Source organism: Benincasa hispida, chromosome 3 (assembly GCF_027475165.1).
Source record: "Benincasa hispida cultivar pf3 chromosome 3, pf3_genome.v1.1, whole genome shotgun sequence".
NCBI lineage: Eukaryota > Viridiplantae > Streptophyta > Magnoliopsida > Cucurbitales > Cucurbitaceae > Benincasa > Benincasa hispida.
This window is the reverse complement of record NC_143480.1, coordinates 31274298-31299354: the sequence shown is the minus strand read 5'-3', so window position 1 is coordinate 31299354 and position 25057 is coordinate 31274298. Positions and strand designations below refer to the sequence as shown.

Here is a 25057-nt window from a genome sequence, read left to right as displayed (position 1 = left end):
TTAAATGCACCACCCATCAATTCTTCAATGGTTCTTTTATGGACCATTCGTTGATAACTTAGACGGTTTCAAACTCAATCACTCAGAGGCTATTCAGGGATCCTTTGAGGTCCTCCTTGGGTTCTGCAGAGGTCTTTTATGGGTCCTCCAAGGTTTTTCATATGACTCCTAAATTCTCCAATATGTTCCTACAAAGATCTTCCATGAATCTTCTAAGGTCCTCCATGTGACTTCTAGGTCTTTCCTAGGTACTAATGAGCTCCCTCACGAGTCCTCTGAGCCTCCACCAGGTTCCCTCATGGGTCCTTTAAGTTATCTCTAAGCTCCATCATGATTCCTCTTAGCTTCCACTAGGCTCCCTCATAGATCTTTAGAGCTACCTCTAAGTTCTCTAGGGCCTTCTAAGCTACCATTAAGCTCTCTCATGGGTCCTCTAAGCTACCTTTAAGCTTCTCATTAATCCTGTGAGCTACCTCTAAGTTCCATCATGAGTCATCTAAACTATCTCTAGACTCTCACATAGGTCCTCTAAATTACTTTTGTTCATAGACCTCCTATCTCTCTAAACTCTTATTCTCAACCTATCTTGATAAATCTCTACTCAAAACAATCATTACTCACAAACTCCTATCCACATCAAAAGAGTATCAAATTGTAAATATTATAAACGTGATAAAATAAATTAATATTATTTAAGCCTTCCCATCATTGTTTTAATAATAATTATTTTTTTAAAAAAAATCATTGTCAAACTTGGAAAGCTACACGTCTTCATCATTGTCCAAATTCCAAACATTTTGTTATAAATACCTCTCGTAAATGCTCAAGGGAGATTCATTTTATAAAGTTTCCAAGAAAAAAGAGAAGTAGAGATCAAGAGAGAGTTACAATATTATTGTTCTCAAAAATATATTTAAACAAAAATGGGGATAAAGCCATCTAAGAGTAAGATCAAATCCCATTTCAAAGCAAACAAAAGCTCTTTTCCAGGTATATATACAATCTTTCTGCACTCAAGTTTTCTTTTCATTTTCCCTTTTTTTCTTTTTATTCTAATTCATCTTTATAAATGTTCTTTAAAAACACAAAAACAAGGTAAGAAAATTAAAGCTAGTAAATAAATAGAGATAAGAGTATAAAATAGCAAAAGAAAGGACACTCAAACTTGATATATACACACTTTCAAATTTCAAAAATTTTGGAGGATGAATTTAGATAGAAAACTTTGAAATATTAATTTGGTTTTTTTTTTTTGAAAATTATACATGTTTTCATACAACTTCTTTACCATGATTTTCATTTTTTTTTTCTTAACTAAACATTTGTATTTTTAGCCAAGTTTCAAATTTTAAAAACTATTTTTTTTTTTAGTTTTTTGAAACACCTCAAAGCAGATAACAACAAAATAAAGAAATCAATAGATAGAAATAATATTAATAAGTTTGATTTTTGAAAACCAAATAGTAATTAAAAAGTTTACATCAAAACAAGGATGGAAGGGAATTGCCTTCCCATTTTTCTTCTTCAACTTGTCGATATTTTTTATAACAAAAGAAAAAGAAGAGAAAAAAATAAGAGAGGATTCTATTGGCCTTTGCACCTTTGACTTTAAACCAAAAATTGTATACTTTTAATGAGTTTCATGAATAATATGTACCATTTTAATTGGAACCATTCTATTGAATGACAATGAATTTGTCAAAGGTTTGATTTTTCTTATTCAACCAATATAATGATAAAGAGAGAGAGGGGGAAAAATAAGAAACGTTTTATTTTCTCCAATTTTAAAAATAGATTCCATTTGATTTAGAATTTCAAGAGATCAAGCAAACACGTTAACGTCACAACCATAGTTTGGAAGTTTCCAAAATCAATTTCCATTATATAAAAATATTAAGCAAGCAAATAAGAAGGAGTTGACACAATCAAATTAAGAAATTGATCATAATTATTCTTGTCCATTTCCTTAAGAATAAAATTTAAATGAATTAAAACAGTCTCGGAGGTTTATTTATAAAAAAAAAGTTGCAAAAATTTGAAAAGCAAAAACAAAATAAAAACAGACGTCAAGTTAAATGGGATACATCACCATAGAAAAATATGAAATACTTTCTAAACTTAAAAGACGTATAAGATACCAAATTTAAAATTTAAAATTTAAAATTTTGTTCAACAATTATTTAGTTTTTGTATTTTTTTTAAAAAAAATAAGTCTAAAAACACTCCCTCCATATCTAAATTTCATATTTGTTATCTACTTTTTACCAATATTTTTAAAATGCAAGTTAAATTTAAAAAAACTAAGGTCCCATAAATTTAAAAGGAAAAAAAAAACTAATGCCCCATTTGGTAACCATTTGATTTTTTATTTTTTGTTTCTTAAAATTAAGCCTATAAATATTATTTCTACATCCAAATTTTTCATTTGTTATCTGCTTTTTATCGGTGGTTTGAAAAACTAATTCAAAATTTGAAAACTAAAAAAGGTAGGGTCCACTTGGTAACCATTTAATTTTTATTTTTTGTTTTTGCAAATAAAGCCTATTTCGTCCCCATTTCTTACAATAATTTGTATTTTTCCTAAGTATGATAGTTGAACTTTTAGCCAAATTTCAAAAACAAAAATAAATTTTTAAGAGTTACTTTTTTTAGTTTTCAAGTTTTGGCTTAGTTTTTCAAACCATTGGTAAATGACAAATGATGAAATTTATAGGTAGAAGTAGTAGTATCTATAGACTTAATTTTCAATAATGGAATGGTTACTAAACAAAGACCGTAGCTTTTAAAAACTTGTTTTTGTTTTTGGAATTTGGCTAAGAATTTAACGATCATACTTAATCTATGAAAATCATTATAAGAAATTGGAAAGAAATAGGTTTAATTTTCAAAAATAAAAAACTAAAAATGAAATGGTTACCAAATGGAGGCTAAAAAACAGCTTGTAAAAACTTATTTTTATTTTTGAAATTTGACTTAGAATTTCAACTTTTATACTTAAAAAAGATGCAGATCATTGCAAGAATATGAGAGGGTATAAACTTCATTTTAAAAAACTAAAAACAAAAATAAATGAAATGGTTACAAAATGAGACTTAAGTTATTAAATACAAAATTGAAGTCAATACAAATATAGCTCGACTAACATAAATTTATACTATCGATTTCAAGATTAAATATTCAATTCTTTTCTCCTATATATCGTAAAAAAAAATACGAAATTGAAAATTTAGAAATTATGAGTCGTTTTTAGAAACTTTAGGGACATAAAAGTTGGAAATGTATAGAGCTATTAAATATTATTAAGATTTGAAACCAAAACTTGGTAACTAAAATTTTAAAGTTAAAAAATGGATAATTCCATTAACCAATTAGTCAAGGAACCACAGTATTTTAACTCACAAAAGTGAAGGCCTGAAAAGATATTGGTCAAAATTCAAAACTTCAATTTTCAATGTTCAAAGCTGATTCGACAATGGTTTCTTACATTTCTTTTATTATTTTATATTATATATATATATATTAAATAAATTAAACTTTAAAAAAATGAGAAGATAGAGATGATGATGATAATGGGAGATCCAATTTTCCAAATGTCTCACTTTTGTATTATTATTTATTTATTTATATATTTCATTGTATTAAATAATTTCCAATTGTAAAGTTGGACCCATTTTGCATTTCCAACGTTCTGCCTCTTTACCTTTTCCTCAACCGTCGCCGGTTGATTTGCCCTTCACGAGTTCACCTTCACAATAAAATTAGGTAACTTTGAAATTAATAATAATAATACTCAAGAAACATTTTATTTATTTGTAAATGAATTTATCTTAAAAAATATATATTTATTTAATTTTCTTTTCATGCTTTTTTTATTTCTTTTTATTTTATTTTTCAAAATTAATTTAAAATATAAATTAATCATTTGTCTTGAATTTTCTTTTCTTGTATGGAAAAAAAATCTTAAATATTCATTACGATGCGGTGATATTAATATAATTAATTTTTCAATGTAACTTCTTTTGGTTTTTTAGAAAGTAATGTAATAAATCCATAAGTACCGAATATTAATTTATTATACTTTTTCAATTAATTATTTGTCAAAATTACTCCAAAATGTATTCATCAAAACTATTAAGTAATTAACTAAAATTAGAAAGGTTGTCAAAATAAACATACCTTAATTGCCATATTTTGTACTATTGACATAGTTCAATTCTCCAACTTCCATTCATGGTAAACAAAATAGAATAGGTTAGACTTATCGAATCATAAATACTCAAAATAAATAAACAAACCTATTCAATTATATAATTTGGTAGAAGTGTTAATTTTTTTGTAATTATATTTGGTTATTTGATATATTATCTATAAATCCTTTAGAATGACTAGTTAATATTTAATACTCAATAAATTTTTTATTAGGATGGTGAGAGATTTGAATTTCGACTTTTAAGGAATAGTACATTTTCAAATTACGACTGAGTTATGTTCACTTAGTCTAATAAATTTTTATTAGTTTATTGAATGTTACATTTTATAATTATATATGAATCTCAAAATATTTTTTTTTGCTTGAAATCATATACCTTTCAAGTCTTAATTACACAAAACAAACACATAGGCCATAAATATACATTCTCATACAATATCAAATACAAATATAGCATCGCTTTTCTTTTGGAGCCCTTTTAAAAATCAAAATCAAATTTTGAAAATTAATCAGAGGAAGAAAAAAAATTATCAGAAAAACTTCTTTTGAATTTAGTATAAAATCCATGTTTTTCAGAAAAGTGAAGAACTTATGGAACAAAAAGTGTGAGAAAATAAACATAATTATAAATAATAAAAAAAAAAAACATAAAACAAAGTCATGTTTGATTATCATTTGGTTTTTAGTTTTTGTTTTTCGAAAATTAAGCTTGTAAATATTTATTGATGACATGGCTTTTAGTTTTTGTTTTTTTAAAAATTAAACTTATAAACATTACTCACATTATAAGTTTCTATGTTTTATTCACTTCCTACGAAATTTTCAAAAAATCAAGTGAAGTTTTGAAAACTAAGACCATTTTTTGTCATCATTGGATTTTGTTTTTTGTGTTTAAAGATTAAGCATTAAATACTCCTTCCACCTCTAAATGTTTTTTTTTCTTATCTACTTTTTAGCAAGTTTTCAAAAACTAAAAAAAAATTAAAAACTAGTTTTTATTTTTGAAATCTCACTAAGAATATAACTTTGTACTTAGTAAAATGCAAATCAATTTAGGATATTAAGATATTAAAAGTAAATAGGTTTAATTTAAAATTTAACCAAAAAAAAATAAAAAACTAAATCATTACCGAAAGACCTAAAAAATGATTTTCGAAAAGTATTTTTTTCTTTCTATAATTTGATGAGAAATTCTAGTGTTTTCTAATCATGATAAAAATCATAACAGAAAAATTGAAAAGAAACCATCGGAACTAAAATGGTAACCTAATAAGAGTTAGATCGTTATATAATAATAATAATAATAATAATTTGAGACTACATTATTTCTGAAAAATAATAATAATTAAGAACACTACATTTTGCTAAATTTGATAATATTTTTGGGTTTTATTTAAAACAATTAGCCGATATATTATTTTCCTTATCGTGTGACTCGTTATTTCCAAATATCTGTTTTGCTGTCCAACCAAACAGCCAACAATGTATAAACCCACTGGAAATACAAACATATTCCCACCTTTTGAAAACCTTGTTCACCGTCCACAACTTCACGTATTTATAACTTCATTATCTTTTCTTCTCTAAAGCTAAAACTATGGAGTTGAAGGTGGAGAACCCCATGTGGAGAAAACCCGAAAACTTCGTCGGAGAATCTTACAGTAGTGTCAGAGTGTATGCAGAGGCCGACGGAGAAGAGGCAGAAAGCACAAGCACTGGAAGCTATGGAGTTTGCGGGCGGTCGAGGTCGTTTCAGACGGTGGAGATGGACGGCGTTCCGTTTTCCGGCAGGGCGGAGGAGAGGCTGGCTTGGCTGCGTTCTCAGATTATAGGTGGAGAAGCAGAGTTTGATTCTCCATTTGGAAAAAGACGAATGTGTTATGCTGATCATACAGCTTCTGGTCGTTCTCTTCGTTATATTGAAGATTTCATCCTCAGAAACGTTCTTCCATTTTATGGTTAATTTCTCTCTATCTCTCTATCTCTCTATCTACCATTTTTATTATATTAGAAATTTAGAACTTAGAAGGGTTGGCTACTATGTAGACTTTCTATCGTGATGGATAGAATACATGTTAAATTAAGCCAAACAAATTTCAAAGTAAAAATGAAAATTTTCAAAATCTAAACGTAACTAATTAAAATGTGCTCCAAAATTTAGAGATGTTTTATATGACTAACATATGCTACATATATAATCTATCAATATATAAAAAGGAACTTTTATAGAGATGAAAGAACATTTTTTAAATGCTATATATAAGTTTAAATACTACTTTTAGTCTTCGTACTTTTAGCTTTCGTGAAGTTGGTCTCTATACTTTGAACTTTAGTTCATTTTGATCCATATACTTTCAAAACATTCATTTTAGTTCTTATACTTTCAACTTTGATTCATCTCAGTCCTTGAACTTTCAAAAAATAACCATTTTTATCTCTTAAAAATGAAAATGAAAGGGACCAAAATTATCATTTTTTAAAAGTATAAAGACCAAGATAAACCACAGTTAAAAGTATAAGGACCAAAATAAACATTTTTAAAGTTTTGAATCAAAATCTAAAATATATGAATCAAAATAGTATTTAAACATGTATATATATAATAGAATATGTTTTTTTAAAATATATATGGATATATAAAAGAACATTGACATGTACAAATTATAATAACAAGTATTAGTATGATATGTGTGACGTATAATAAAATATTCTACCATAGAGTAAAGCACCAACAAAACAACTGACAACGGCCAATCTTATATCAATGAATAAAAGTGCGTTTTGAATGTATTTTCAAATGTTTAATTTTAAGAAATAAGTTACTTTAAAAGAAATTTGAGTGTTTGACAATCATTTCAAAATATTTTTTTAAGTGTTTAAATAAAAATGAATTTTTTGAAAAACATTTTTTTCTCAAGTCAATCCAAACAAACCTTAAAACTACCATCTCAAAAATCGATAGTTCGATCAATTACCACCTCAAAAGTCGATAGTTTGATCCCATCCTAATAACGGAAAAAGAACCCTAAAGTTACCATATTTGCAGGCAACACTCACACATGCGACAGCTATGTAGGACACCATACGACAAAGATGGTGAACGATGCAACTACGTACATCAAGAGGTGTTTGGGAGGTGGAGAAGAAGCACTTATATTCTGTGGACAAGGCACAACTTCCGCCATTAAAAGACTACAAGAAGTGATGGGCATTGCAGTGCCATCCATTCTGAGAGAGAGAGTAATAGAAACCCTAAAGGAAGAAGAAAGGTGGGTTGTTTTTGTTGGGCCTTATGAGCATCACTCCAACCTACTCTCATGGCGGCAGAGCTTAGCCGAGGTGGTAGAAATTGGAATGGATGAGAATGGACTTTTAGACATTGGGATGCTCAAATCCCAACTTGAGGCATATAAGAAAACTGGAAATAGACCAATTTTGGGTTCTTTCTCAGCTTGTAGTAATGTCACAGGAATTTATTCAGATACAAAAGCTATTGCTACACTGATTCATCAATATGGAGGCCATGTTTGCTTTGATTTTGCTGCAAGGTACCTGAAATTTTTACCTATTTACTTGAATTAAAGCATTCACTAAGGATGACTATTGAATCTGTTTGTCTGGTGCAGTGGTCCTTATGTGCAAATTGATATGCAGTCAGGGGAAATTGACGGCTATGATGCAATTTTTCTAAGTACACACAAGTTTCTTGGAGGGCCTGGATCACCTGGAATCCTTCTAATGAACAAAAGTCTGTATAAGTTAAAATCATCTCCTCCATCAACTTGTGGGGGTGGCACCGTGAGCTATGTCAATGGCTTCAGTGAAAAGGTAAATGAAAAGCTTACAGAATTTCAAGTTTTGTTCGAATGGTAACCGATAAATTGAAACTGAGGTTTTATTTTGACGCCTATACCTTTGCTCATGGAAAATTTTCTGCAGGACACACTGTATAATGAAGAAATAGAAGAGAGGGAAAATGGTGGAACACCACAGATAATAGGAATAATAAGAGCAGCTTTGGCTTTTTGGGTAAAAGAATATATCAGCTACCAAGAGATAGAGAAGCAAGAGCACCAATACATAGAAAGGGCTTTGAAGAGACTTCTCCCAAATAGAAGTATCTGCATTTTGGGGAGCACGTCTTCTAAGCGACAAGCCATATTATCATTTATCATTTACTCTTCGACTAATTCATCGCCCAACTGTACAACTGACAAATTATGTAAACCTAAGAGCAGAGAAAAGGTTGAAAAGCTTTACCTGTGGGAAGAGACGGGGTGTATGAGAGCCAAACCTCTTCATGGTCCTTTCGTAGCAGCACTACTGAGCGATCTGTTCGGCATTCAGTCTCGTGGAGGATGCAGTTGTGCCGGTCCCTATGGTCACAAGCTGCTCGACATTGATGAAACATGTTCGCATGCCTACAGATCTGCCATTGCTAAGGTATAATCAGTTTGGTCCTTCAATTTAGTGAGATTTGTTCCCATCTTTGAACTAAATCTTTAATAATCTAATAGGGCTATGCTGGAATAAAACCTGGATGGACAAGAGTAAGCTTTCCCTACTACATGCCAAATGAGGAGTTCGAATTCATTTTAAAAGCTTTGGAATTCATAGCTGATTATGGACAAAGATTCCTTCCTTTGTATGCCTTCAATTTGAGAATTGGTAGCTGGACACTGAAGAAAAATGAGCTCGCCGACCTACTCGGGAAGGAGAATTACAGTGACGGTCACATCTTTGCATTCAAAAACCAGTTTACCAATGCAGAAGCAAAGTTAGCAGCCATAGTATACAAGCATAAATCATATTTAGAATCTGCCAAAAAGATTGCCAATCTTCTCCCCAAGTTCCCTCCTGAGAGAAAGTTACACGAGGACATTGAATCCTCTCTATTATACTTCAGAATCTAGAAAAATACCACATTTGCTCATGATAGTTGAATAACGATAACCAACAAATAAACAATGCATTAATGAATTCTTTTTTCAATATTTATTTGCCCACTTCTCCAGTTATCACAATCCCCTTCTTCCAAGTTGATCAAGGGAAGATAATATTTCTCATTGGTAAATGTTATGATGTGGTGTGTACAGAACTTTGTGATCGACAAAAATTTAAATGACCCGATGAACTAATGGTACAATTTACAGGGGCTACTACAAACAACTGCCTCTTCTCAGTGATGCTAACTCAGGCTGAAAGACAATTCCAGTAATTCAGTTATAGTCTGCATAAACCACGTAACTTCAGCAACTTCTCACAGCCTAAAACAAAATTATTGCATCATCTTTACTGGCATATAAGAATCCACAAAGTCTCCAGCAATATAAATCTGAAATGTGCAATTTTTCCAAGCCATCATCATCTGCGTAAAATAAAAGCACCCACAAAGTCACCAAAATACATAGTCATCAAGGATGCAAATTTCTAGACTTTCAGGAATCTGGCTGGCATTTACTGCAAACATTTAGGATCCCACTATGATCTGCAAGACTGTAAACAGAAGCCATCAAAATTTCTTCCCCACATGAAAGACGAAAGCATCAAATGAAAAATATAACGGAAGAGTTATCAAGAGTGTCCAAGTTGAACCCTCAATGAAAAGATGACACGTTAATAAAGTTTCAAACCCTTGTACAGATCCTATGACACAAATGAAAGGTTTTTTGTTATAACAGTTTTCTATTTTTAGCTTTCTGTTTCCACTTTACTGAATTGTAGTAAGAGTGGGTTGCTATTTTTTCTCCTTTATTTTCGTGGATGTAGTTTAGCTACTAGCTACTATTTAAGCTTGGCAGCATTATCAATAAAAGATAGTTTGTTGTGCAATTCTTTTTTGTTCTCAACATGCTGGTATCAGAGCCAAGGTGGTTTTGATTTTTCAAAGCAGCAGTCTTTGAAACTTTGCAGCAAAATGACTACGGAAGGAAATAAGAATGAAGGAAGTTTTGTACAGCCGGCAATTCCACGTTTCGATGGTCATTATGATCATTGGAGCATGTTGATGGAAAACTTCCTTCGATCCAAGGAATACTGGGAGTTGGTCGAACCTAGATATGTTGAACCAGCTAGCGAATTGTTGCAAACAGAAGCCCAACGAAAGAAAAATGATGAGATGAAGCTGAAAGACTTGAAATGCAAGGGTCAAGAGGTCTCATCTACAAGCTCTTCGTAGAGACTTTGAAATTCTTGAGATGAAGTCCGGTGAAGGAGTGACAGAATACTTCTCCAGAGTCATGACGGTGGCAAATAAGATGCGGATTTATGGAGAAGATATGCAAGATGTGAAAGTGGTCGAAAAAATTCTACGCTCTTTAACAGAAAAGTTTAACTATATCGTTTGTTCTATTGAAGAGTCAAAGGATATCGATACTCTCACTATTGATGAGTTGCAAAGTTCTTTGATAGTACATGAACAAAAGTTTCAGCGACGAAGCGGAGAGGAGCAAGCCTTGAAGGTGACGAATGATGAAGGAAGAGGTCGAGGTCGAGGCAGCTACAGAGGAAGAGGAAGAGGAAGGGGTCGAGCAAATTTCAACAAAGCAAATGTGCAGTGTTACCGATGCCAAAAACTTGGGCATTACTAATATGAGTGTCCTGAAAATAAAGAAGCAAACTATGCCAAAATCGATGAAGAAGAAGAAATGCTTCTAATGTCCTATGAGGAATTGCATGGAGTCAAAAGAGAAGATACATGGTTTTTTGATTCCGGGTGTTCTAATCATATGTGTGGTGATCGATCCATGTTTAGTGAGCTCAATGAAGATTTCCGACATTCAGTGAAGTTGGGAAACAACACTAAAATGGATGTGATGGGCAAAGGAAATGTGAAGTTTTTTCTGAATGGAGTTAATCATGTTGTTACTGAGGTATACTACATTCCAGACTTGAGTAACAATCTCTTGAGCATAGGACAATTGCAAGAAAAAGGTTTGATTATTTTGATCAAGGGAGGGGAATGCAAAATATTTCATCCAAAGAAAGGCTTAATTATTCAAACAAAAATGTGCAACAACAGGATGTTTATTTTGCTAACCCAAACTTCTTCTCAAACACAAGTTGATCAGTACCTTCAAACAAAAGCTGAAGCTGAAAGTTTATCTCATCTTTGGCATCGACGATATGGACATTTGAGTTACAAAGATTTGAGAACTCTACAGTGCAAAAACATGGTATATGGGCTTCCTCAATTTAGTGCCTCAAATGCTACATGCACTGATTGTATCAAAGGGAAACAACATCGAGATCCCTTTCCAAAGAGGAGCACTTGGAGAGCAACACAAAAGCTAGAACTTATTCATGCAGATATTTGTGGCCCAATCACCCCTACATCTAATAGCAACAAAAGGTACATTCTGTTGTTTATTGATGATTATAGCAGGAAAGCATGGGTATATTTTTTGGTAGAAAAGTCAGAATCTTTTAACTCTTTCAAATACTTTAAGTCCTTGGTTGAGAAAGAAGTTGAGTTGCCTATTAAGTGTTTACGCACCGATAGAGGAGGAGAATTTAATTCAGTTGAGTTCAATGATTTTTGCAAACAAAATGGGATCAAAAGGCAATTAACGACCATCTATACTCCGCAACAGAATGGTGTAGCGGAAAGAAAAAACAGAACGATAATGAACATGGTTCGTTCAATGCTGTCGGAGAAAAATATACCCAAAACCTTTTGGCCGGAAGCAGTAAATTGGACCATCTATGTCTTAAATAGATGTCCTACCTTGGTGGTCAAAGATATCACACCAGAGGAGGCTTAGAGTGGGATAAAACCCTCAGTAGATCATTTTCGGGTTTTTGGATGTGTAGCACATGCACATGTTCCAGATGCAAAAAGAACCAAATTAGACAATAAAAGCATTTCTTGTGTGTTATTGGGAGTTAGTGAGGAGTCAAAAGGTTACAGACTATATGATCCGGTCGGTGGAAAGGTTTTTGTGAGTAGAGATGTAATTTTTGAGGAAGAAAAACAATGGGATTGGGATGCAAAACAAATAGTAGCAGTACACTTAGATTTGGGTGATGGTGATGATGCAGATGAGGAAGAAAATGTGAGTGAAAATGAACTTGATTGTGATAGAGAAGATGGAGTTAGGGAGGAGGATCACATTTTTTGTGATGGTGGGCAAAATGTGAGGAATTTAAGGGAATCTTGTGAGAGGCGTCTTCCTACATGGATGGATGATTATATTAGTGGAGAAGGTCTTTTAGAGGATGAAGCTCATATGGCACTAGGGATATCAACAGATCCATTGTATTTTGAAGATGCTATACAAGATGGAAATTGGAGGCTGGCCATGGACAATGAAATCAGATCCATTGAGAAGAACAAAACGTGGACACTTGTTGAACTACCAATTGGAGCTAAAAGGATTGGAGTAAAGTGGGTCTACAAAACCAAATACAATGAGCACGGAAAAATTGATAAGTACAAGGCTCGATTGGTTGCTAAAGGCTACTCTCAACAATATGGAGTAGACTACACAGAAGTTTTTGCACCAGTGGCAAGGATGGATACAGTAAGAATGGTTATTGCTCTAGCTGCACAAAAGGATTGGAATATTTTTCAGCTTGATGTTAAGTCAGCTTTTCTCCATGGTGAGTTAATTGAAGATGTTTATGTAAAGCAACCAAAAGGGTATCAAAAGAAGGGTAATGAGCACTTAGTTTACAAATTGCACAAAGCTTTATATGGATTAAAACAAGCTCCACGTGCTTGGTTTAGTCGAATTGAAACACATTTCATCAATGAAGGATTTCAAAAGTGCGATAGCGAACAAACATTATTCACCAAGAGAAGTTTGGAAGGAAAAATTATCATTGTAAGCGTGTATGTTGATGATTTAATTTTTACTGGTGATGATGAAACTATGATGATTGATTTTAAAAATTCCATGTTGCGTGAATTTGATATGACCGATTTGGGAAAAATGCGATTCTTTCTTGGGATTGAGGTGTTACAACAGTCTTCTGGATTTTTTATATGTCAAAGAAAATATGCATTGGAGGTTTTGAAAAGGTTTGGCATGCTGGAAAGTAACTCTGTGAACAGCCCAATTGTTCCTGGTTCCAAATTGAGTAAAGCTGGAAATGGGGTCCCTGTTGATGATACATATTACAAACAATTGGTGGGAAGTTTAATGTATCTTACTGCCACAAGACCCGATATGATGTTTGCTACTTGCCTTATAAGTAGGTACATGGAAAAACCAATGGAAGATCATCTTCAAGCAGCTAAAAGAATACTTCGGTACTTAAAAGGGACTGTGAACTATGGAATTCATTACATAAAAGGAGGAAATGCTGGATTGTTGGCATATACAGATAGTGACTATGCTGGAGATTTGGAAGATCGAAAAAGTACATCTGGGTATGTATTTTTAATGAGTTCAGGTGCTGTTTCGTGGTGTTCAAAAAAACAACCTATTGTGACCTTATCAACTACAGAAGCTGAGTTTGTAGCTGCTGCAATTTGTGCTTGTCAAGGAGTTTGGGTGAGGAAAATTTTGAAGGAGTTGGGCCATCCAGATGAAAGTTGCATTACCATATTGTGTGACAATAGTTCAACCATCAAGCTGTCAAAAAATCCAGTTATGCACGGTCGAAGCAAGCATATTGATGTGAGGTTTCATTTTCTAAGAAATCTTACAAAAGATGGTGTAGCTGAATTGGTTCATTGTGGAAGCCAAGATCAAGTGGCAGACATTATGACCAAACCCTTAAAGTTAGAAGTTTTTCAGAAGCTTCGAAGGTTGCTGGGAGTATGTGAATTTTCAGAGGAAAACTAATTGCTTCTGAGCATTTAGTTTAAGGGAGGGAATGAAAGGTTTTTTGTTATAACAGTTTTCTATTTTTAGCTTTCTGTTTCCACTTTGCTGAATTGTAGTAAGAGTGGGTTGCTATTTTTTCTCCTTTATTTTCGTGGATGTAGTTTAGCTACTATTTAAGCTTAGCAGCATTATCAATAAAAGATAGTTTGTTGTGCAATTCTTTTTTGTTCTCAACAACAAACACGGAGAGGAATGAGAGAGAGGGACGTAAAAGGCAGATCAATTTCTTCAGGGCAGGTATCTGTTTTATTGAATGGGGTCAATGCAAAGTTCATATTAGAAATAAGAATTTCTTTGTTTCTCCCTCTTTTTTCCTTCCAATGAATAATTGACAGCTATTTCCTCCATTTTGAAATTTTAGAGTTGCAACAGATATTAAGTGTTACAGAGAAAAGGCATGAAGACAATAACAGGATAAGGTTCACACGGGCTAAGTTAATGTTTCGATGATGAACTAAGTTACACTTTCAGTTTTATGTTTGCCGGGTAATTCCAGGAGATTTACACCCACTATTTTGTAAGATATTTATCATAATGTTGCAAGTGAAGGATTAATGTTAACATTACTACCCTTAATTAGTTCAGAAAGCTCAGACAAACAAGCATATTTTTTGAGAAAGAAATGATGAATGAGAAGTTGTTAATGGATAGAGTTCAGCTTTCTTTTCATACTTTTTATTGGTCAAAAAATGTAATGTAAGCATTTGCCATGACTTCTTAACAACTCTACTAGGACAGACTCTCGTAGTTTCAGTTTGTCTTTTGAGGCTACCTAGTCCCTCTACATATTTCTACTGTTTTATATACTTCTCATTTTGAATGATTCATTGCAATATTTGTTTTCAATTAAAAAGAAAAAGAAAATGCTAAAATGGGTCAGATGAAGGAATTTGTTATTACATTCAAAGGAAATGACTGGCCATCAGAAGCTGTGGCTTCTCTTTGTCTTCTTCAACCTCTGCTGAAGCTTCAGCTTTGATTTCCTGAACCCTCTTTTCCCAGATATCATCAATTAGTTTCCAAGTTTCGTCATTAACAACTTGTGTCTGCACAAGGGTTCAATTCACAGAGGGCAGATCCGAATATCAGTACTTCAACAAAATGGATGGAGTAAATCTGAGCATTATAGATTTTCGTGTACCTCCATAGGTCTAGGCGCACCAAAAGTGGCAAAACCAGCATTTCCAGGTGCAAATGTAACCCTTCCAGGCAGTGTAACTCCATAAATTCCCCACCGTCCAGCATACAGCAGAGCTCCATGTTCATCAATTGGACGCACAGAAGGCTGACAAGGTGAAACAAGTAAGGGGTAGTGTACGAGTAATAATATAATATTAAATTCACCACAACTCATCAACTTAAGCTTTTGGGTGATGGGTAATTTAACACATAATGAGGAAGGACTGCCCATTTTTAATATATGCAATTAAGAAAAACAAAAGAGAAAAATCAAACAGATACCATGTGAAAGTAAGCAAGCTATGATAATTTCCCAATAATGGAAATACATTTTCTGAAGTCAAGAAAAACCACCTGTGGAAATCGAGGACGCTTTTCAAATATGTCCCAAATTTCCTCAGCTTGAATCTCTCCCTCCTCAAGTAAAATATCTGCATAATACAAATGCTGCATGTTCAATACGTGATAGAGCTTAGATGATACCAATTCCTTACTTAAAAGAAATCAACTTCGTCAATTTCTAGTTGCATCTCGATATTTAAGCTAAACTACTATGAAGATCATTCAACAGTCGACCATTGTTGCATAAACTAGAATAAAGAATTACAGAAAACAATATGACCTGTGATTGTCTCTACAGCGGAATGGTATTCTCTCAAAACAGAAAAACATTTTTCCACAGCATAACGCAAGTATTCCTCACGAAGTGCTTCAAGTTTGGATGCAAGCTGTAGAAAGTATCCAAATTAACTGAGTTATTGAAATATTTTATTGTTCAGAAAATAACTGTCATAAAGACTTGAAGAGTATTAAGCTTCAATTATGCAGACAAACATTTGGAACAAGATCGCCAGGATTCCTGTAGTATGCTTTACCAAAAGCTGTCATCCCTGTCTGCAGAATCAAAAATTCTGCCAACTTTGAAGCTTCTAACGTAGCCTTTGAAGAGATCCAACACAAGTTATCAACCCCAAACATTTCCTCCTCAATTACCCGTGCTGTGAGAAATCCAGAGAGCAAGTATTAAAAATTTACATAAAACCAGTGAATAAACAAGTAATTCTAACATAATTTTGAAGAGTGTATGCCAACGTCCAAGAGATTACCCTGAAAGTATAATTGATTTAAATTTCACATTTTGAAATGAATTATCAACACCTAATTAAAGTCTCCTACGAATCTTACTCATAATCAGATCCCAAAACAAACAGTTTTTGGGGTTATGTGCAAAAGGGAGACCTAAATAAAGCGAAGGAAACAACTCCATGTCACACCCAACCAAAGCAGCTGGATTTTTACATTTTTTATAGATTGAGTTGGAAAGCACTATTTAGGCCCAACCCAATTGTTCGGATGGTAAGTTTCTTCAATCCAAATAACCCTTATTAAATAATAAACCCAATCCAAGGGTTGGGTTGGGTTGGTTCAGTTTGTTCGAGGTATTTATTTAAATCTGTGTTCTAAAAATAAGCAAAATGTTAATATATAAAAAATTTAGTAATTCAATTTCATTTAAATTATGAAATTTTCTTTTCAAAGTGCTAAAAAATTAATTTTAGAAGTTGTTGGAGAATAAATTTTAAAAAATGAAACAAAATAAAATAAAATAAAAATAGATGTATATATAATCATATTATAAGTAAAAGAAACATATTTTTAAAAATTAATAATAAGCTTGGTTGGTTTGGGTTATTTTGGGTGGACCCATGAACCAAACCAAATTTTCATTTATTTGAACCCAACCCAAATGAGTGATAATCCAACCGAACCATACGGATTGGGTTGGGTTGATCAGGTTTTTCAAGTCATCGGTTTTTTTTAACACTCCTATTTGATATATTGAGGGTTTAGTTTGACCATTGAAAGTTTAAGGATGCGACTTTTACACTGAAACTTTAGGGGTTTAATTTTTACGCTTGAAAGTTAGGGTGCAATTATTGCAACTACTTGTGGTGGTTGATGCAATTTACCCAAAGTTCAATTTCACCACACACAGAAACTCCCAATGAAAAATCGCCCACAGAAAATTATACAAGTAAAGCATAAGCATCACATATAACTTACGAGCACATGCACGCACAATGGAATTAACATAATCTAGTTTTCTTGAGAACACTCTCCCTGGAGTTTCAGCATAACGCATATTTGGCTGGCTACGGATTGACTTTATATTTGTCTGCAAGGATAAGACTGAAAATAGTTAACATGCTTCTTCTTTACCTAGGAAGTGTTATAAAACTTTGAAACAGGATGACAACACTACCTCAATGAATGGACGGTGGGTATCTGGAAAATAGCAAGCAAGAATAGCAACGGCTGCTTCCCTATATGCCAATCTTAGTTTCAACTCTTCCGGAATTTCAGTACTATCTTCCTGACCAGTTTCAAAGGTACCCCTTTGCTGCAAACCATTGAGCAAGTAGACAATTGTTGATAATACCTCTACCCAACAAAACATAGTGTAATGCGAATATCATTATCCTTTTCCAGGGGAAAAGTGCTATATCTAAGCTCCTAAATAATGGAGGGAATGGGGACAGGCAAACACGCACTAACCCTTTTTAATGCTTCAAGCAACTCTTCACGTCCAATATAGTCCAAATCCTTTCTAGCAGTCAAAATTCCAGCTTCGTTTCTGTCCACATTTGAAAATATATAAATAAGCTCAACTCTCCTTTGAAGTGTAAAATGCACACAAATTTTTTTGCTGAATATAGGCATAGCTTAAAGATTTGTGTATTAGTACAATATATTTTGCAATTCTGCCCCAGTGAAATCTTCAGTTAGCTCAGCAATTTCTTGGAGTAGAGCCTCCTTATTCTCCTCAGACTGAAAAAATTTATTTCTCGCATGCACCTGCATTACAAATAACATACAAATCCAAATAAGATATCACAACATTTTAAATAGTTTTCTGACTCTTTAGTAGCAAACCAACTATCTTTACCTTCAATATGGCCAATCTTCCATCTTTAGATGGCAAACCAACCCTAATAATTTTATCAAAACGCCCCTTTCTCAACAGAGCAGGATCAAGAATATCAAGTCTATTTGTTGCACCAATAACTAGCACCTGAAAATTTCAGATTTAACCTATAAGCAGAAATTAACTCTTCAAGTTTAAGGGAGAAAACAAATGAGAAAACAGTCCTAAAAATATTGATTGGATAATCTTTTTTTAATGAGGGAACTCGTGTGATTTGGATCTGACCGAAGAGAGTTGATATTTTCCACGATACAAAGAGTTAATGAAAAAATTTCAACTAAGTACCGAACATTCAGGAAATGAAAAAAAGAAACTAATGTCATAGAAATACAAACTATGCTAGGGACTAGGGAGAAAGAAAAAGAAGGAAAACTACATCGAAATGGGAAAATATTGAAACTCAGATGGTGAATTCTCTCTATAACAACACAACTTCTTCCATCATTGACAATGTAAAAAGTAAAGACTTCCGCTTCAATTAACCACTGCAGGCTATAACTAGCTAGATTTTCCAATCTCTCGTATCCTCAAAATAACTACTAGTGCTCTCCTTAGGCCTTATATGGACTGAATAATGAATATTGAGCAAAACTTAAATTAATAAATCATAGAAAATTAGAAAGGAAACAACCTATATTTTAAAATATGGACATATCATATGTAGCTGAGGATCTTCGGCTGGTAATATCCAATTAGGGTACCATCCTATGCCAACGCATTCACATTCTCTACATACCTGTGTAGTAGAAACCTTGAATCCATCCATCTCAGTCAATATTTGAAGTAGGCCTTGTTCCCTTTCTGCTCCACCCTGCATTGCTCATTCTATTAAATCTATATTGCATGCAATCAATATTCAAGTTCAAGCATGTTAAGTGGAGAGCAGAGTTCCAGAACAAAGCCACTTTACAGTATCTTCATTTCTATAGATCCATTTGAAGTTACAAAATCATGTACAGATTCATTAGTAATCATTTCAAACTCTCAGCCACAAACACAGAAAGATAACAGCTTGACATTTCATCAAAAAGAGTACTGCAAAACTTCTAACAAGTTGCTCATTTTTCTATCGTTTGAGCATTAAGGTTGATTTGTTAGGTACTTAAGCATCTTGGAGAGCCACACCCCAAAAGCCAACTATTGGGGTGGGAGAGCCAAGCCACTTAAGTACCACATTGGTCATCTCATTCTAACCAATGTTGGACAAAGACAGCCCATACTACCTTGGTTCTTGACAATACCCCATCCTCGGAAAATTGACGTCCGGACAACTGCTCTGGCTGTATTTCACTCGGTCACACCCAATCAGAACCCTTTGTCAGTTCCACTTCGGAACGTCAACAACCGACTTTGACACCATTGTTAGATACTTGAGCACCTTAGATAACCATACCCCAAAAGCCAGCATTTAGGGTGGGAGAGCCAAGCCACTTAACTACCACATTGGTCATCCCATTCTAACCAATGTGGGACAAAGACAGCTCATACTACCTTGGTTCCTAACATGATTTCACTATATCCTATTGATTTGTTTACAGACAAATCACAAATTACTTTCAACCTTAGCTTCATTTGCTAAAACACCATGCCCAAAAGTACAACTTTATCAACTATATATATGAACTTCGTCAGGTTGAATAGCTTACTAGGTAGTAGAGACTCAGATTAATGATCTCATATTTCACTAAATTTGTCACATAATCAAAATATAATCCAACGAACTAGAGTTTGAGAACCTTCTGCATTATCATGAATGTTTCAAGTGCATTAGTTAGACCAAATGGCTTAACCAATCATTTCCCTTCCCTTCCCTATGATATGCTAAAATTAAAATATTTAAACAAAATAAATATTTGTAAAAGAAAAAGGAAAGTTTCAGAGCTACTTAATTGTTTTGGAAATTCACCTACTCGGAGGAAGGAGAAACTAATATCTGACTGTGGTCTCACCAATGTTATGTAGATTGCAAAGGAACAGACATATGAAAGGCAAAATTGATTATTGTGACTAATCACACAGATTTCCAGGCTTTATTTTAATCATGAGTATCTCTAGTTTCACACTTACTACAGAATGTCTCACTTTCTTATCCTAAGAAAGCCGAAATTCTATGAGACTTCACATTTACAACAAAATTTTAATAATGAATATTTCTAGGCCACATAAAAATTTATATTTAGCAGATTGCATGAACTGGTATTGAAAATGACAAATATATTAAATCGATGATGAACAATGAACAAAGAATCAAGGAGGTCATCCACTTCCTGCTTCTAGTAAAGTTTGTACTCAATCTGAAACCTACAAGAGAATAGATTACAGAATAAAAGGCCAATATGTGATGTGATTGCATCCATTATGAATCTTACAAAATAAGTTCGTGTCTTTCTCGGTTTATGGAAATCTACACCACCCAATGATAGAGGGAGATAGAAACGGAAAGTCAAGAATTGTTTGCAGCTGAGAAATAAGAAGATAACATATAAAATGAATTTCAAGTTCAATTCCATGTAGTCATCACAGATGCATATGGCCGAAAAATTGAAAAACCAAATAACAAAGCGGCTGGGAAAGTTTGAGGTAAAATATATTATTTAGAAAATAGAATGAAGAAAAGAGTGTGTTTTCCTTACTCCACCAATATCAGGTCCACCACGTTTGCTACCAATGGCATCTATCTCATCAATAAATATAATGGAAGGTGCATATGACCTGGCGCTAGCAAAAAGATCCTTCACACGGGAGGCTGCCACTCCCACAAACATCTGGGGAAATAAATAACAAATTGCTAACGTTTTTTAATCCACTGCCTTTCATCAAGTACATTAATTACATTTAAACAATAATTTTTGTTAAACTGTTGATATAATTAAATTTACCATAACCCATCAATTTATACTTTCGAGTCAATTGGTGACATGGCATGGTATCAGAGCAGGAGGTCTTGTGTTCAAACCCCTATTTTGCCATTTCCTCCCCAATTAATAATTAATGATTTCCACTTGTTAGATCATCTATAAATTTTCTTTTAGCATAAGCCATCAGCTTAGTTTTTGGGTCACTAAATGATCTAACATTTTTATTTGTGTTGCAACAGCATGTATTTTATAATTAACCAACCTACTCAGGTCATTTCAGAAAAAGTAACCAGACCGAACTCAGATGCTGCATCCAAAAGCCTGAACACCGCTAAATAGAATGGTGAGACTTGGGCAGAATAACCATTTTTCAATTGACCTCAATATGCAATATTTATACTGTCATAGTATCATTTGATCTTTAAATAAAATGTGTATTCAAATAACCACATCTTCTTCTTGTTACGATTTACCATAACAAAGAAAAAAGAATAGCAAAAGGATTGGGAAATGCCAGGAGTTTATATAAACAAACCGCGTGGGATTTAGCAAACAAGATGACTGGCCTTTTCTATGCGTACTTTTCACTCAAATTTTTGTAATTATAGTTGCTCTTCCTTTTTTTTTTTTTTGGCTAATTGTAGTCTTTTGTGAACCCCTTCCCCTTTCAAATTATAGTTGCTCTTCCTTTTTTCTTCTTCTTCTTCTTCTTCTTCATCTTCTTTCTTTTTTTTTTCCCCCTAATTTTAGTCTTTTTGTGAACCCCTTGCCTTTTCAAATTGGATGAGCAACAAACCTCACCTCTACAAAATCCGTTCCATTTGCAGCAAAGAATGGAAGTCCAGCTTCACCAGCAATAGCTTTAGCTAGCAGCGTTTTACCAGTTCCAGGAGGCCCATGGAGCAGTACTCCTTTTGGGCAATAGATGCCCCTGTCTTGGAAGTCTTCATCATTTTTGAGAATTCGTACAATCTCTTGCAACTCCCTCTTTATATACTCCTGCCCAGCAAAATCACTGAAAGTAACACCAGTAGTTTCTTCTGCTGATATAAATTTTGCCCTGTTAAAAAGCCGTAAAGTATTAGATTCCAAATTCCAGGAATGGAACAAAATTTACATTAATCAGACGGGAAATGTTCAAAAAAAAAAAATTGATCAAGGATATCTACTTACCGACTCTTTCCTAAAGATCCTAGTGCACGGCGCTTGAGTGGTAGTCTAGTTATTTTTTTAGGCACTCCCAAATCACAAGGTATCAACTTTGCATATGTTGGTCTCGTCAAGTTATCAATCCAAAGATACAATGCAACAGAGAGTGCTAGCCGCATAGACCAAATCACTGCAGTTGCAACAGATGAATAGACTTCTGCAGGGACTGCATCCACATTAATTACATCAACGTTTACTACTTGTTGATGTAACTTCTTCCAAACATCGTTCCAACAATCAATAGGCATACGATCAATCACATGACGCCGGAAAATGATTTCATTCTTCGCACTTCCACTTGTTTCATCCTTGTAATATGGTAAAATAACTGCACAAGTATCACAATCAACCATCAGAAACTTTTCAGAAAACAACTATTATACCCTACTACCAAGGTCGCTGAAAGAAAGCTTCTTGAATACATAACCAACAATCAATTGCTGAAGACATAGAACAGCAAGAATGTCTTAGAAAGCTAATTTACAACAAAATATCGTTAAAGGCTCAAGAAATTTGTAATTACACAGTACCCCTTCCATTTTGCTAATTGTAGTCTTTCTTTTTTCTTTTTCTTGTTTGTAGATAAACTTGAAGAAACGTGCAGGCATTCTAAAATATAAAGAAGATATACTGTGACTACCTGACATTGTCTGACCATAATTTGAGTACTCAATGAACTGGACATTGCTCGAATTAAGAAGTGTCCAAAAATCGCTAAAATTAATTTTGTGCGAATTCTCAGGATCCCACTCCGTTCCCTTTAATTTTCCACGCATGGTCAGTAAGGCCCTACTCCAACTAGAAGCCATTACAAGCTGCCTTTCTAATTGTAAATTCGCCTTCCTCTGAAGTTCTTCCAACTTATTTATCCGTTGTCTCTCAGCATCCTTTAATTTCTGAAAAACTCAAGACTTGCATATATGAGATTAATAATGACAAAAGGTTAGAGAATCAAATTAGTATTGACTGTCACCACCTAGAAAATAAAGTTCTTCGACTGTTGATAAATATATGTGCAGTCACGCATTGAATCTCTGAGAGCCAAACATACGACTAATCTGTTGTTTGTCATTAAACATAATGATGTCTTCTCAACAAACAGAGTCATTGTCAAAAATTAGAAGACCGCCAATACAAGTGATTGTTACTTTTAAGTTTTAATCGTCAAGTAAAAGTTTGTTTTCTAAACATAAGTTTCAATTTCAGGAACTGAAGAAAAGTACTCTCTCAATCAACCTCGACTAGCATTTCTGCCTCTTCCACTTATTCGGCGAGCCGACACCAAATACATATATCAAAATCACACTACTCTTTAAGGTCCTCGTATCTCGTTAATGAATCATCAATCAGAATTTAAACGTAGAAATGAGAAGAAAACACAACCTCGAATAGCTGAGCAGACTCGACGTCTTCCTCTACATTTGGGGAGGCTACCACCAGGTCTGTGTCCGAATTTGAAGCTTTTGGAGTGAAAACTCTGTGCTGCCGAAACTTGTGGAAAGTAAAATTTCGGTCTCTGGAGCGAGTTTTGGTAGCTGAACTATGGTTGCTACACGATGAAGAACATGATGGAACTAGCTGAATTCGACCGAGAGATGTAGTTGAAGGAAGGATTGGATGCGAAAATTGCATGAAATTAAGTGCATTTGAAGCCATAAACTTCATGATTCCAGCATTTGGGAAAATCTTCTACGCTTCTATCTGGTTGTCTTTCAATCGGCTCTCACTTTCCTGAGAACTATGCGAGGAAACAGGAGGACGGTGTTTGTAAAGGATGGAGTTTTATCTGAGGTTTTGTGTGTTTTCAGGATTCGTAGTTCGTGGGGAAAAAAGTATATTGTTTTTTTTTTCCTTTTTTTCTGATTTGTAATTATACGAGTTTTATTGAGTTTTAATTTCGTAAAGTCAGAACCCTAATTTGGTAGGAATTAATTAAATATTAATTTACTAGATTAATAAAATTTAAAAAACAAAAACAAAAACAAAATAATACCCTGTGCTTTTTTAATTAAAGGACGTAGTGATATTTTGATCTAAAATGTATTATCCGACCAATTAATTAATTAACATACCAATGTGTATTAATAATCAAAAAGTTTGTCATTCAAAACTTCTGCAAGGTTGATGATATAATTTTAATATTAGTTGAATTGGGTTGATTAGTTATTGGTTACTTTTTGTGAGTTATTTATATAATTATATGTTTTTAAAAGGTAATTTTAAATATTTTTTCTTATATTATTATAATAATCTTCAAGACAATTAGATTAGCTTTTTCAATTGGTTTGGGAGTGTTGTTTCTTATTATTTATCTTGTGTGCTTTATAACTTAAGATGTCAATTTAGTCCATTGGAATCCACCTTGAACAAGGTAGAAAATCTCTAAATAGACCGAGAATGAGGGAGGGAGCATACAAAATTTTCTCCTCATTTGCTAAATGGAGACGAGGATGGAAAATTTATTCTTCCTCCCCAACGGATGAGTATAGCATATATGTTTATAATATATATACATAATAATGTGAGTTTATATATAAATCTAATACATTACAAAAATCATATATTCAATAATTAACCATTTTCTAATTTTCATCTCAAACTTTTCATATTTTAATACATTTCTAAGATATAAGTGTCTTAATATATAAGACTTTCTTATTCTTAAAACTATAAATGTTGCAATATTTAAGTTGAAGATTGGGTTATAATATAAATGTTATAGAGTTCTTTAAATTAAAAATGTATTGGAAGTGGACCATTTAATTTAGAAAATTTAAGTTAG

The 25057-nt window shown here is 33.2% G+C and overlaps 2 protein-coding genes across 4 annotated transcripts; one reads left to right on the top strand and one right to left on the bottom strand.

The window, feature by feature from the left end:
• The first annotated feature begins 836 nt into the window (after nucleotides 1-836).
• On the top strand, nucleotides 837-9204 carry LOC120073227 (uncharacterized). The gene is made up of 6 exons (XM_039025945.2): nucleotides 837-990; nucleotides 5800-6168; nucleotides 7257-7758; nucleotides 7837-8038; nucleotides 8150-8653; nucleotides 8728-9204. Exons 1-6 carry the CDS (start codon nucleotides 924-926, stop codon nucleotides 9121-9123), a joined length of 2040 nt encoding a protein of 679 aa, XP_038881873.1. The 5' UTR covers nucleotides 837-923; the 3' UTR covers nucleotides 9124-9204.
• On the bottom strand, nucleotides 9150-24182 carry EMB3144 (AAA-type ATPase family protein). Of its 3 annotated transcripts, none has more exons than XM_039025944.2 (17): nucleotides 23659-24182; nucleotides 22916-23171; nucleotides 22240-22603; nucleotides 21868-22126; nucleotides 20842-20973; nucleotides 18945-19019; nucleotides 18170-18295; nucleotides 17969-18078; nucleotides 17779-17857; nucleotides 17486-17623; nucleotides 17287-17398; nucleotides 16057-16220; nucleotides 15845-15950; nucleotides 15577-15653; nucleotides 15185-15328; nucleotides 14944-15089; nucleotides 9150-9578 (listed from the first exon to the last, which is right to left on the bottom strand). In XM_039025944.2, exons 1-16 carry the CDS (start codon nucleotides 23938-23940, stop codon nucleotides 14946-14948), a joined length of 2568 nt encoding a protein of 855 aa, XP_038881872.2. In that variant the 5' UTR covers nucleotides 23941-24182; the 3' UTR covers nucleotides 9150-9578; nucleotides 14944-14945. The 3 variants fall into 3 exon arrangements, with proteins under 3 accessions (XP_038881872.2, XP_038881869.2, XP_038881871.2); XM_039025941.2 differs by having other exon boundaries at nucleotides 9150-9706; nucleotides 23659-24136; XM_039025943.2 differs by having other exon boundaries at nucleotides 9150-9698; nucleotides 23659-24136.
• Between the last annotated feature and the right edge of the window lie 875 nt (nucleotides 24183-25057).

Excerpts from the sequence above, each read along its gene's own strand:
- LOC120073227 (XM_039025945.2), top strand. The coding sequence starts at position 924 with ATGGGGATAAAGCCATCTAAGAGTAAGATCAAATCCCATTTCAAAGCA. Across the intron at positions 8,039-8,149 it reads TCAATGGCTTCAGTGAAAAG|GACACACTGTATAATGAAGA; the intron begins GTAAATGAAAAG and ends AATTTTCTGCAG. Across the intron at positions 8,654-8,727 it reads ACAGATCTGCCATTGCTAAG|GGCTATGCTGGAATAAAACC; the intron begins GTATAATCAGTT and ends ATAATCTAATAG.
- EMB3144 (XM_039025944.2), bottom strand. The coding sequence starts at position 23,940 with ATGAAGTTTATGGCTTCAAATGCACTTAATTTCATGCAATTTTCGCAT. Across the intron at positions 17,624-17,778 it reads TGCTTGAAGCATTAAAAAGG|CAAAGGGGTACCTTTGAAAC; the intron begins GTTAGTGCGTGT and ends AATGGTTTGCAG. Across the intron at positions 16,221-17,286 it reads CATTGTGCGTGCATGTGCTC|CACGGGTAATTGAGGAGGAA; the intron begins GTAAGTTATATG and ends GATTTCTCACAG.